The sequence below is a fragment of the Antechinus flavipes genome, chromosome 2, assembly GCF_016432865.1.
Source record: "Antechinus flavipes isolate AdamAnt ecotype Samford, QLD, Australia chromosome 2, AdamAnt_v2, whole genome shotgun sequence".
Lineage (NCBI taxonomy): Eukaryota > Metazoa > Chordata > Mammalia > Dasyuromorphia > Dasyuridae > Antechinus > Antechinus flavipes.
Window position 1 is genome coordinate 23,090,775 of NC_067399.1, and position 12,458 is coordinate 23,103,232.

At 62.4% G+C, this 12,458-nt stretch overlaps 1 protein-coding gene across 1 annotated transcript; it reads left to right on the forward strand.

Moving 5' to 3' along the window:
* Nucleotides 1-352: 352 nt before the first annotated feature.
* TEX261 (testis expressed 261) lies at nucleotides 353-10,440 on the forward strand. The gene is made up of 6 exons (XM_051974316.1): nucleotides 353-497; nucleotides 3,816-3,895; nucleotides 4,392-4,545; nucleotides 7,127-7,194; nucleotides 9,413-9,515; nucleotides 9,778-10,440. The coding sequence occupies exons 1-6, from the start codon at nucleotides 428-430 to the stop codon at nucleotides 9,891-9,893; spliced, it is 591 nt and encodes a 196-aa protein (XP_051830276.1). The 5' UTR covers nucleotides 353-427; the 3' UTR covers nucleotides 9,894-10,440.
* The last annotated feature ends 2,018 nt before the right edge of the window (nucleotides 10,441-12,458 follow it).

Below are 12,458 nucleotides of genomic sequence, written 5' to 3' on the forward strand. Positions count from 1 at the left end.
TCATTTCACTAGGTCACCCAAGGAGGAAGAGGGCAGAAAAGCCAGGGCTGCCCCCGAGGGGTCGTTCTCCGACTCCCCCTTCCCCCGCCCCCCGGCCTCAGTTTCTCCTTTTGTAAAACGAGAGCGTTGGAGCCGACGGCACCGAAGTCTCTCCCTCCGCCTCTGCGCTGGGGCTGCCTTTTCCCGGGCTGGGGCTCCGGGCGGCTGCGGACGCCGAGGCTGCGGTTCGACCTCCCGCCTGCAGGAGCCGCTGTGGGAGCCGCGCCGCCGTACATTCCGGCGCCCGCGGCTCCTCTCGGCGACGTCGCCGGCAGCGGAGGCGGGGCCTGAGGCGGCGGCGGCGGCGGCGGCGGCAGCGGCGGCTCCGTGTCCCCGCGGCCCGAGCTAGGGAGGCCGGGCGGAGGCCGGCGAGAGCGGCGGGCGAGCCATGTGGTTCATGTACGTGCTGAGCTGGCTGTCGCTGCTCATCCAGGTGGCGTTCGTCACCCTGGCCATCGGTGAGCGCCCCGCCCCCGCCCGGGGGCCCCGCGGGGGTCTCCGCTTCCCTCCCCTCCGGCTCGGTGGGGTGGGGACTCTCAGGCCGGGAGACAGACCGCCAGTGCGCCGCGGGGACCCCGCGGGGAGGCTTCCGCGCCTGGGAGGTGGGGACCCCGCGGGGAGGCTTCCGCGCCTGGGAGGTGGGGACCCCGGCCTGTAATTCAGACCTCCGGGGCCCTGGGGGGACCCCGCGGGGAGGCTTCCGCGCCTGGGAGGTGGGGACCCCGCGGGGAGGCTTCCGCGCCTGGGAGGTGGGGACCCCAGCCTGTAATTCAGACCTCCGGGGCCCTGGGGGGGCCCCGCGGGGAGGGATCCCCTCGGACTGCGGGGACCCCCATAGCGAGGTCTGACTAGAGGAGTGGGAGTCCCTGGGGGGAGGGGAGCGCGCTGTCCTGCAGGGGCCTCCGGAGAGATCTCCAATTCACTTCAGGGACTTCTGTGGGGACTCCAGAAACCTGCACGGACCCTTACTGAGGCTCCCCGCACCGGGAGACTCCCCAGCGGGTGGAGGTCCCCCCGGCTCTCAGGGTACTTCAGGGCCACCCTAGACCAGGAGACTTAGAGATCCCCCCTTAGCCTGCCGCTGGGGCGGGGGTCTCCCCGCAGGGAGAGAGCCCAGAACAGGAGCCCTCCAGTGCATCGGGACTCCTCCTGTACAGGAGGACTCCCCTTCCCCTTAGGGGCTCATCTCCCCACTTAGAGCCGCTCCCTGCCCCCCTGTGCTATGGCATCCTCCCCACGCCCCCATACCGAGAGCCCCTTTGTGCCCTGCTACCCCCAGCTGCAGTGGTTGGAGGGGAGGGGGTGGGCCTTTACCTTCCTCCGCCTTCCTTTTCTTCTCTCTCCTCTTCCCTCTCTCCTCCCTTCGAAATTCCCCTCCCCCTCCACTTTTCTCCCTCCTCCTCTTCCTCTCCTCCTCTTCTTCCCTCCATTCCTCTTCCCCTCTCCCTCCTCTTCCTCTTCTCTCCTTCCTCTCCCTCCTCTTCCTCTCTTTTCCTCCCTCCCTTCCTCTTCTTCCCACTCCCTCTTCCCTCCTTCCAGGGAGACCCCCCCAGCCCTTCCGGATGCTGGGCCCCCCTTCCTTTCTCAGGAGACCCTCCTCCAGGGCCCCACCCCCTCCCCCCTCATATCAGGAGGGATTCCAAGTTCTTCAGCCTTGCCCCAGCAGCCCCCTCCCCCTTCCCCCCAGTGACATCAGCAGGGTCCCCCTCCCCACACTGGGTGGGATCCTTGCTCCATGTCCTGTGGCCTCAGAACCTGCCTGAGCCTCCCCATCCAGACAGGGCCGGGTTCAAGGACACGCCCCCTGCCCCCCCTTCCCCCCCTGAGTCAGGGCTCTGAGGAGGTTGGGGGCCAGAGGCAGCAGGAAGGACCCCGGCCGGGGCGGGGAGGGGGGAACAGCCCAGCGCAGGCCTTGGTCACCAGGGAAGTCTTCAGGAATTGAGGGAGGGACACCTGAGAAAGGGCCCTGGGAAAGGCCCGCTGCCGCCTGGGGGGGGGGAGGGGGCGTCCCAGGAGGCTGGACGCGGCCTTGGGGAAGGGGAGGGCGTCCCCAGGCCAGGCAGAAGGAGGGTTTGAGGTGCCCCCCACCCTCACCCCTTCACTGGTGGGCCTTGTCCCCAGCAGGGAAGTGTGCTGCAGGAGGGGGGATCCTCCGGGGGGGTCAGTGGGTCCCTCCAGCTTCTTTTTAGAGAGCTGGGCCTGGGGCCCACAGGGCGGTGTGAGGGTCACCTCCTCCTTGGGGGGTCTCGGGTTTGGGGAGGGAGCTCCCTCGGCCTGGGACTGGGCCCCTGCCCCGCCTCAGCCTGGCGCGTTTCCTGGGGCCTCGTCCCAGCCCGGCTGTGTCAGTCCTTCGGGGACCCCCCCATACACACAGACCCCCCCGTCGGCCCGTGTGGGATACGGCTCTGCTGCTGCCCTCTGACCTGGAGCCTTCGGGGTCGGGGGGCACTTGGGGTCTCTGCTGGCCTTGGCTGAGGCTTTAGTTTTACTTCATCACTTCCCCCCCCGCCCCCGCTTTTATGTTAAAAGGGGGACCCTGAGCCTGGGCCGATGGGGAGGAAGCACATTTTTGGGAATGAAAGTGGGTTTTTAAAGGCTCATACAGTTTTCAACCAGGATTTGCCCTAGTACACTGGCCCCGTGGGCGGTGTGGGTGCTGGGCAGGACCCCTCCCGCAGAGGCCCCCTCCCCTCCCCCCCGAGTGGGTGACGGTCGAGTCTCCCGCTGCCTCTTTCCTGAAGGTCTGTGGGGCTCCTGTGTGGGAGCAGGCGTGCGAGGGATCTGGGCGCCCCCGGGGGGGCACACACACCAGGGGTCAGATGGTCAGAGAGGGAAGGCGGCGTCCCAACGCTGGGCAGGATGATTTCTGCTGGGGTCTTGGGGGGCAGCAGTCAGAGAGCCGGGGGCTCTCCCCGGGGCTGGGCCAGAGACTCTGAAAGGGGGTCTTGTGGGGGCTTCTCGGCTGGGTTGGGAAGGAGGCAGGAAGAGGGCTGTCCCCTGGGAATGGGGGTCCCCAGTTGTGCTGCCTCTGCTGGATGATCTTGGGCAGCTGCTGTCTGGAGGGGGCCCCGCTGTCCGGAGGGGGCCCTGCTGTCCGGAGGGAGCCCTGTTGTCTGTCCGGAGGGGGCCCTGCCGTCTGTCCGGAGGGGGCCCTGCCGTCTGTCTGGAGGGAGCCCCGTTGTCTGTCTGGAGGGGGCCCCGCCGTCTGTCTGGAGGGAGCCCTGTTGTCTGTCCGGAGGGGGCCCTGCTGTCTGTCCGGAGGGGGCCCCGCTGTCTGGAGGGGGCCCCACCGTCTGTCTGGAGGGAGCCCTGTTGTCTGTCCGGAGGGGGCCCCGCCGTCTGTCTGGAGGGAGCCCTGTTGTCTGTCCGGAGGGGGCCCCGCCGTCTGTCTGGAGGGAGCCCTGTTGTCTGTCCGGAGGGGGCCCCGCCGTCTGTCTGGAGGGAGCCCTGTTGTCTGTCCGGAGGGGGCCCCGCCGTCTGTCTGGAGGGAGCCCCGCCGTCTGTCCGGAGGGGGCCCCGCCGTCTGTCTGGAGGGAGCCCCGCCGTCTGTCCGGAGGGGGCCCCGCTGTCTGTCCAGAGGAAGCCCGCCGTCTGGAGGCCCCCTCCAGCTCTCTCTGTGCTCAGAGCCTCCGAGCGCCCGTGGGCCTGGCAGGGTGCCCCCGATCGGGTCAGCCCCAGGGCTGGGGGGGCAGGGAAGGGCTCTGCAGGCCTCCGTCAGCACCTGGGCCGGGGAGGGCGGGCAGGGGCTCAGGGCCTGCCTCTCTCCTCCTTCCCAGCGGCCGGACTCTACTACTTGGCTGAGCTGATCGAAGAGTACACGGTGGCCACCAGCCGCATCATCAAGTACATGATCTGGGTAAGGGGCGCCGTCCCCTCCCCCGCTGCTGCCCTGAGTCTTCCCCAGGAGGAGGCCATTTCCTGGGCCCCCCACCCGGAGGCCTTCCCGCCCGCCCAGGGCACTGCTGGGCCACAAGGAGCCTGTGCCCCTGGGGGTAGGGGAAGGAGGGCTCCCGGCCCCTCAGGGCTCCCTGCCTGCCTCAGTTTCCCCATGTGTCCCTTGCACAGCCTCCCGCTGCGCTCCTGTGGGAAGGCTGGGCTTGGCCGGCCGGGGGGAGGGGGCAGAAGGGACCCCCGCTCCCCTTCCAGACCTTACCTCACCTGTAAAGACGGGCAGGTTCTAGAGCTGCCCTGGGGGTGGCTTTGCAGAGTGGGGAGATCCCTGGTAGGTCCGGGCAGGGATCGGGCCCCGGGGTTCAGTCCCTCCTGGGCCTTAGCCTGTGGGGAAGGGGCTGCAGCTCCGGGCTCCCTGAGCGGGGGGGCCGGAGCCTGAGCCCGGGTCCCGCTTGTGCCAGTTTTCCACGGCCGTGCTGGTGGGCCTCTACGTCTTCGAGCGATTCCCCAGCTTCCTGATCGGCACTGGCCTCTTCACCAACCTGGTCTACTTCGGCCTCCTCCAGACTTTCCCCTTCATCATGCTGACCTCGCCCAACTTCATCCTCTCTTGCGGTGAGTGTCGGGGCCGGGGGGTGGTGGGGGATGGTGGGGGATGGTGGGGGATGGTAGGGTTCGGCGGGAGACAGCCCCATCCCACTCTGCCCGCCCTTCTGTGGGCAGCATCCGGCCAGAGGAGGCCCGAGGTCGGCCAGTGTGAGGGGGAGCTGGGACCCAACCGCAGAGCAGAGAAGCTCCTTCCTTCTCACTCTCTTTGGGCTGCTCGTGTGGGAACTTCGGGGGCCGCTGGTCTCTTCTAGCCCAGAAGCCCTAAAGCGTGGTGGGCACGTGGTCGGGCTTTGGCGGCCTGGTCACTGCCCCTGACCGCCACCCTGCCGTTGGCAAGCTGGGTGACTTTGGTCTCAAAGACCAAACGGAGACTCAGGGCTCAGTTTCTCGTCTCTAAAAATGGGTGTAAGGATGCCAGCCTGATGGGCCCTGCTGCCCCTGGCGATGTTCTATGACTGTGGCTCGGGCAGCTCCCAAGAAAACGGGGAGCGCCCCAGAAGGCGGGGGAGCCCCTCAGTGTGAGCAGCCTGGCCCGCTGGAGAAGTAGAAGGGGAAGTGGGCTGGGCAGATGCAGGGAAGGGGGGCAGCCAGTGTGCTCCTCCCTGGGCCTCGGGCCAGACCTAAGGGACAGCAGGCTGGGTGGCCCGAGAGCCGCGTCCCCGGAGGCTGCCCCCGGCCCCGCCCGAGGGGGCTCCCTGGGGACTAGAACCAGAGCAGCCCTTCTGACGGGGCCGTGCCTTAGGGACAAAGAGCCCGGGACTTCCCTCGGCCCCGCAGAAACTCCCACTGCCCCGGGAGGGGCTTCCCCCCTTGGATCTCTTAGGAGTCAGTTGTGATTGTCCAGATCAGTCCGGAAACTCGGCCTTCCCCTCTCAGGAGAGGGTGGAGAAGAGAGAGCCTGGGGGGGGGTCCCCCATCAGAGAAGTTAATGAGATCCCTCTGGGGGGACCATCGGGGGTCTCTTTCTGGTGGAGGTGGGAGATTTGGGCCCCCAGGACACCACAAAGGGCCTCTGGTTCTCCGGAGGAGGGGAGGGCCATGCACGGGGGGTGATGGGAGCCAGGCTGTAGCAACCAGTGGTGGCCCGAGCCAAGGTCCTCGGCCTGGGGAACGGGGGGCCGGCTCCTTTTTGTCCCCAGCAGCTGCTGCCGTGGGAGGGGGGCTTCTTTCTGAGAAAGTGCTCCTCCACAGTTGGGATTCAGTTTGTTGGGGGCGAGAGGATTGGGTTACACGGCCTGGAAACCCGAACTCCCCCAGAGACCCCCGAGGGGCTCCTTCCCTTCTCTCGCCAAGAGGAGAAGACCATACAAAAAAGAGACAAGCAGCAAGCCGGCCGGTAGTTGGGATTCATGTGAAGTGACCGGTTGCTGTAGCCTCAGTCATTTAATTGTGCCCGGAGCAGGGAGAGCAGCCTTGGTTTTTCCTGGTTTAGAGCTGGGAGGGAGGAAGGGCGGAGTGCTCCTCCAGGGTCCCAGTCACGAAAGGTGGACCGGAGGCCGGCCTGTGTCTCTAGGCCTGCCACGCCCCTTGGCAGCTGTGGGACTGAGCAGGAAGCCCCATCTTTGTGGCCCCCCTCGAACCCCTGACGCTGTCGGGGAAGGACACCCCGCGGGGACTCCCGCTTTCTCCCTGCCCCCAAGGCACTCGGTTAGAATTCCCCGCCCTGTTCCAGCCCTCACAGCTCGCGTGTCCCCCTGTCCGGGTGAGGGGGGCCTCTAAGGCCCAAGCTCCTGCTTCCTCACCTCCCACCCCCCCACTCCCCAGGACCACCTCCTGGTCTCCAGCTCCTCCCCCCACGGGTGGTTTTATTCATGTTTATACCCCAAAGCTCGGCGCCCACCAGGGCCCCCAACCTCCTCCTCTCGTACCCCTCCCTGCTCCTTCTACCCTTCAGCGTCTGGGGCCGTGATCTCCCGAGTCTTCCCTGGGGTTCACAAAATCAGGTCCGGGCTGTCCTTAGCTCCCGACTCCCCGCCCCCACTCCTGGTGCTTTGTCTCCTGCCAGATTCGGAGCCTGAGGTCTCCCCGACAATCTGCTGCCGAATGGGAAGGAGAGGCTGCTGTTACAGGGCCCCCACCCCCACCCCGCGGTCCCCACTCTGCCTCTGCCCACACTTTCTCCCCCTGGGCCTCCCCTCCTCCCCTCCCGCCATTGTTTCACTGAGGGAGGTCATGGGGGCCGGACCCCCGATCCGTCCATCCTGGGGATGGTTCTTGTTCTTCTGCGGCCCCTCTCCCCTGCAGTCCCTCCCTGCTGCTCAGAGGCACTCCCCAAGGATGCCCCCTCCCCCTGCTGACCCTGACCTTCACCCCTAGGCTGCGGCTGCTCTCTCTAAGGCACTAAGCATCTCCCCCGCTCGGCTCCTCGGCCCCCCTGCACCTCTCACCGGTGACCCCGTCCTCTGGTGTTTTAGGACCTGGTCATACATCCTGCGCCCTGTAACAGCGGCCCTGTAGGACGTCCAGAGGCGGGGCAGGGGGGACACAAGCATTTATTAGGCACCTTGTAAGTAGGGATTCCGGGGCGAGCGGGGCGGCCTTTCTCCCGTGGGGCTGACGCTCTCCTCCTCTCCGCTTCTCTCGGCAGTGCTGGTGGTGGTCAATCACTACTTAGCGTTCCAGTATTTTGCAGAGGAGTATTACCCCTTCTCAGAGGTAAGCGGCCCTGTAGGACGTCTGGAGGCGGGGCGGGGGGGCACAAGCATTTATTAGGCACCTTGGGTGCTCCGGCCCGGCCCCAAGTGCTTTACCACTTTATTTGACCCTCACGACCGCCCTTCGAGTTAAGGGCTCTTATCCCCTGTTTGCAGACGAGGGCAGTGAAGCAGGGAGACATAAGTGGAGGGAGTCCAGCCTTGGTCTTCTCTTGGGGAGCTCCAGCCCCTTGGTGGTGAGGGTGAGCAGCCCGGGGGCCACTTCCCCTCCCGCTGCCCCCGCCCGGTCTCATACCCTTCCTGAGCATTCTCCGGTGACGGTGGGTCTGAGACCCCTCCCTTAAATGCCACTGCTCCCATGGCATGCTGGGAGTCCTGACCTGTTTTCCAAATCCTTCCTCTACCTCTATGTGTTCTTTGGGAGAAAAGTCACCCATGGCTACTATTTTTAGTTTAAAAAAGTTATTTTCATTTCCAAATATCAGTTTTCCCTCCCCAACCATTGAGAAGACAAGAAATCTGATCCGTGGCTGCTTCTTGATGGGGAAGGAGGGCTTCTGGGCGGGGGGCTCTCAGCTCATGGTTCCGGGGGGAGGGGGGGGATGCTCCTAGCATTTGCCCTTTGGGAGATTTTCCCGACATCTCCCCGTGAGCAGTCACCCTTTCGGACTCTGTGGCTCTGTTGGCCGCATGCAGAAGGTGCAGACGCCGTGCGGGGTCCCCAGGAACCGGGGACTTCTGCCTTCTGGACTCCAGTCCACTTTATATTGTATTTCATACTAGGGGTTTTTATCCCGTACTTAATGTTCGTAAGCCGAGTTTCCATCACTGCCTGATCATTATTCATTGGAAACCCATCGATGGGGGAGTTTTGATGCCACGGAGCCCCCACTGAGTGATTCTGGGCAAGTCCCTTAACCCCAATTGCCTCAGCCAAAAAAAAAAAAAAAAAAAGTGCCTTCTGTGAAATTTGGTTTGTTGGTAGCCGATAGAAGAGGCCAGGTCCTTCATCTTTGACCCCTTGCTCCAACTGTCACTTTCACTGAGTTTGTTGAAACTTCACGATTTATTTTTAAAGAGGAAGAGGAGAAAAGAGAAATTTAAGAGGAACTAGAATAATTGGGCTTAGGGTAAATCACGACTTTAGTGTAAGCATAAAAATCCATTATAAGTGATTTACAGAAATATATTTTTAAAACTATTAAACGCTATTATCTAGTGTGTCCCATTGCTCCCCCTTTCATCATGTCATCCCTTATTTTAAACATTTTAATTATTTTAAATATATTTTATTTTAAAAATATTTACAATATTATATACATATATTTATATTTATATATTTTAAAATATTTAAACAAGGAAAAAAACCCGGTAGTAAAGCCAGCGGCCAGTACAACATGCCGTGCTCCGTGCCCTTGGCTCCCCACTGGGGCAGAGGAGGTAGAGGCGCATTTTCAGCTCTCTCAGGCCACGCCGGATCATTAGAAGTCTCCAGCCGGCGCAGCGGAGCGAGTGCAGGAATTTGGCCTCCGACACTTCTGGCTGTGTGGCCCTGGGCAAGCCATCTGCGTTTGCCCACCTCAGTTTCCTCATCTGAGAAACGGGCACAATAAGAGCACCTCGCTCCCTTGGAGGCGTGTATGACGCTCCCTCTGCGCCAGGCTCAGGGCTCCCCATTAGACTTTCATTGGCTGTTCTGGGTCTGCTGGCTCGAGCTTGTCTCCCCATAAGCCCCCACAGGATTGTCTCATTGCATCCGCCTTCCCCAGGCGACGGGCACCTTTGCCAACCCCCAAGGCCCACAACGCTTAGCGGGAGCCTTTCCCCTTCCCAGTGATCCCAGTGCCAGCCCCGGACACTGAGTTAGTCCCTCCTTAGCGAGAGGGTTCCCAGCAGCTCTGCACGATGGTTGGGCCGGAGAACGGGACTAATGTTAAACCAGAGGTGCCCCCTCAGGGATGTGAGCACATGGTGCCTCCTGGGCCTCTCGCTCCAGGGCTCCTCGGGTTCCCGGGCTCCAGAGGGAGGGGAGGGGAGAGGGCACGGGAGGGCAGGCCGGGAGGAGGGAGCGGGTGAGGGCCTTCACGGCCCCTCGGGTAGGCCGCTTCCCCTTTGGCCGCCCAGATGTCCTGGGGCTCTCCTCCAGCTTCCTGGAGACTCCCCGGTGAGTTGGTGGGAGGCTGGGCTCGGGGTCCTGAAGCTCCCTCCATTGTCGGCAGGTCCTGGCCTACTTCACATTCTGCCTCTGGCTGATTCCCTTTGCGTTCTTCGTGTCGCTGTCTGCCGGGGAGAATCTCCTGCCCTCCACCGTTCAACCTGGAGGTGAGAAGGGGGACAAGGGGCGCGCGGGGGGGAAGGGTAGGCTGCTTCTGGGCGACTGCGATTGCCAGCCTTGGGGAGCCCCGGGGCTGCCGGCAAAGGCCCGGCCTCTCCCCTCTGGGGTCCTCCGGCTCAGCCCCCGCCTGCTGACAGCAGTCTCCTTACTATAGTCCTCCTCCTGGTCTCATGGGGAAGGAGGCCCCAGGCTGAGGCTGGCAGACCCAGGCCCGGGAATAGCCCCCTAATCCTGGCCTGTACCCCGCAGATGACGTGGTCTCCAACTACTTCACCAAAGGCAAACGAGGCAAACGTTCCGGAATCCTGGTCATCTTCTCCTTCATCAAAGAGGCCATCTTGCCCAGCCGTCAGAAGATATACTGACCACTCGGGGAGGGGGCGCGGGGCTGAGGAGGAGGAGGGAGCTGGGGCAGTGAACCTGGAGTTGGACCCTCCGTCGTCACCATCCTTTGGGTGGACGTCTTGGGGGAGGGGACCCGCCCTCCGCCCTGGCTCTCTGCCCCGTCTCCCCACGTCCCTGAGGGGCCTTGGTTAGGAGCCGAGATAGCTGAAGGCCATGGGAGGTGACCTAGCTCTTGCTTCCGGAGGAGTCCAGAGTGAGGTATCTGGGGAGGGCTGCCCATCTTTGGACTCTGGGCGACTTTCAGGCCGGGAGGCCCAGAAGTGCCCCTGCTCCTTCCTCCAGAGACCAGTCATGGGGAGGCTGGTCCCTCAGCCCCCGGGCTCTGCCACGGGGAGGCAGAGAGAGATGGGCTCCTCCCCATGAGGACCCCGAGGATGGAGCCATGACTAGGTGCATTTCCAAAGGAAATAGCTTTTTGGTGTTGAATCGAACTGTGATTTCTGTTCAAGTACAAATACCCATTTGAATAAAGATTCTAGGTGGCATTTTTTCCTAATGCCCTGAAAACTCCGCTGCCTCTCTCCTCCCAGCCCTCCCCCAACTTGTGCTGACAGGCTCCTGGGAGGCCTTTCCCCTCCCTGTTGTGTTAGAAGCCGCCGGCTGGCACAGCGGGCAGAGTCCAGGTTTGGGGACGCTGGCCTCAGATACTTCCTGGTGGTGTGGCCCTGGCAAACTTGTGCCTTATCTCGGTTTCTTCATCTGTGAGATGGGCATAAGAGCACCTCCCTCCTGGGGTGGGGGTAAATGATAGCTCACTCTGAGACAGCGCTCCCTCTGCCAGGCAGAGCAGAATGAGCCCTCGCCTGCTTCTGGGCCTCTCGAGAGTTGGGATGGGAGCAGATGGAGGTTTGGCCTAAAATCTGGGTTAAACACACTTCCTTTAGGAAGAGTCTCCTCCTAGGGGAGTGGGCTGGGTAAAATCAGTGGCTTGGAGCAGAAACTTCCCAGTGGGGAAGGGGCAGCACTTTGAGTTGGAACAACCCCTGCTGCTTTGGGGAGATGGTCTGCCCACTGGCCTAACGCTTGATTTCTGGGTGATTTCTATGTTTTTGGGGAGGAAGAAGCCTTGGGGCTGGCTCAGCTCTGCCTGGGACTAGGCCAGATCTCTCAAATTGAACCAGGCAGGGACAAGGGAAAAGACCCGGGAACATTTGCCGAGGATACGGCCCCTTGAAACGGGTCGTATCTGACCTTGAGACAGAACTGCGGATCCCTTGGAGTTCTTTGCCCATCAAGTTGCCTGCAGTTCCATAATGTGGTTTAAGTACTAATCTCTGGGCCTTTTCTGAAAGGTCAGTCCCCAGGGAGACTCCACTTTGTGTGTGTGAACCAGTTTGCAGATGCAGGGACCTTAGAAGGGCTATGGAAAGGGAAGGCAGCTGTGCCCAGGGACAGTCCCGACTCTACAGATGAATGTTCTGGGACTTCAGGCACCGGCCAAGTCAGGGCCCGAGCCGGAGCTCCAGCTGGACGGAGCGTAGCGGTTACCTCTGGTCGGCAAGTTTACATCTCACTTGTAGAAGCCTTGCAAGGCTCAGTTATCAGTCAAGATGGACTCCAGTCAGAGACACTGCAGGACAGAGACAGCTTAGGCTGGAGTGGAGATCCCAGAGGTTGCCGGCCTCCGCCCCCTTGGAGAGAGGAAGAAACTACCCGGGAAATAGATCTTGCCAGGGTCGCCCATGCCCCTGTACTGGAGCCAATACCGGACTTAATGACAGACTTGGTGGATTACAAATCTGAGATACAAAGGGAGGCCATCGTGGAGGGCACCAGGAAGAGAGCTTTCCGGAGAGAAGTCCTTTGTCCCCATGGCCACATTCTTGAGGGCTGGGGTTGCCATTGCAGGTTCTGGGAAGCCCTTGTCTCAGATACCTGCTGGAGTTGCCTGGGAAGCAAATCCAGTCCCAGCAGTTGCTGCTGCTTGCTGCAGCGATGGGGAAAGATGCTGGACAGGGCCATTCTGCTGATGGGGAAAGATGCTGGACAGGGCTATTGCGGTGATGGGGAAAGACGCTGGACAGGGCCATTCTGGTGATAGGGAAAGACGCTGGACAGGGCCATTCTGGTGATAGGGAAAGACGCTGGACAGGGCCATTCTGGTGATGGGGAAAGACGCTGGACAGGGCCATTCTGGTGATGGGGAAAGACACTGGACAGGGCCATTGTGGTGATGGGGAAAGATGCTGGACAGGGCCATTGTGGTGATGGGGAAAGATGCTGGACAGGGCTATTCCACCAGGGATTGGTCCAGTGCCACCTGGGTAGGTGTTGGGGCCCAAGACGGTACCAGTTAGCTCATCTCCATCAAGATTGGAGGAAAGGGGTTTAACCCCGGAAGCAGGAGGGATCGAGTGGGGACCCCAGGGCTCCAGGGTGGGGAATGGGATGTCCTGATGGTCTTTCTGGTCTTCAAAGAGGTCACGGCAATCTGACAAGCCCTTTGCTGTGAGAGCTCAAGCTGGCCAGGCACAAGCCTCAGGAATGAAATCAATTTGCCCAGCTGGGCGATTCCTCCGACCCCT

Bases quoted from the DNA above. Each gene is read 5' to 3' on its own strand.
- TEX261 (XM_051974316.1), top strand. From the start codon at position 428: ATGTGGTTCATGTACGTGCTGAGCTGGCTGTCGCTGCTCATCCAGGTG. The intron at 3,896-4,391 runs GTAAGGGGCGCC...CGCTTGTGCCAG, and splicing joins TCATCAAGTACATGATCTGG to TTTTCCACGGCCGTGCTGGT. The intron at 7,195-9,412 runs GTAAGCGGCCCT...CATTGTCGGCAG, and splicing joins AGTATTACCCCTTCTCAGAG to GTCCTGGCCTACTTCACATT.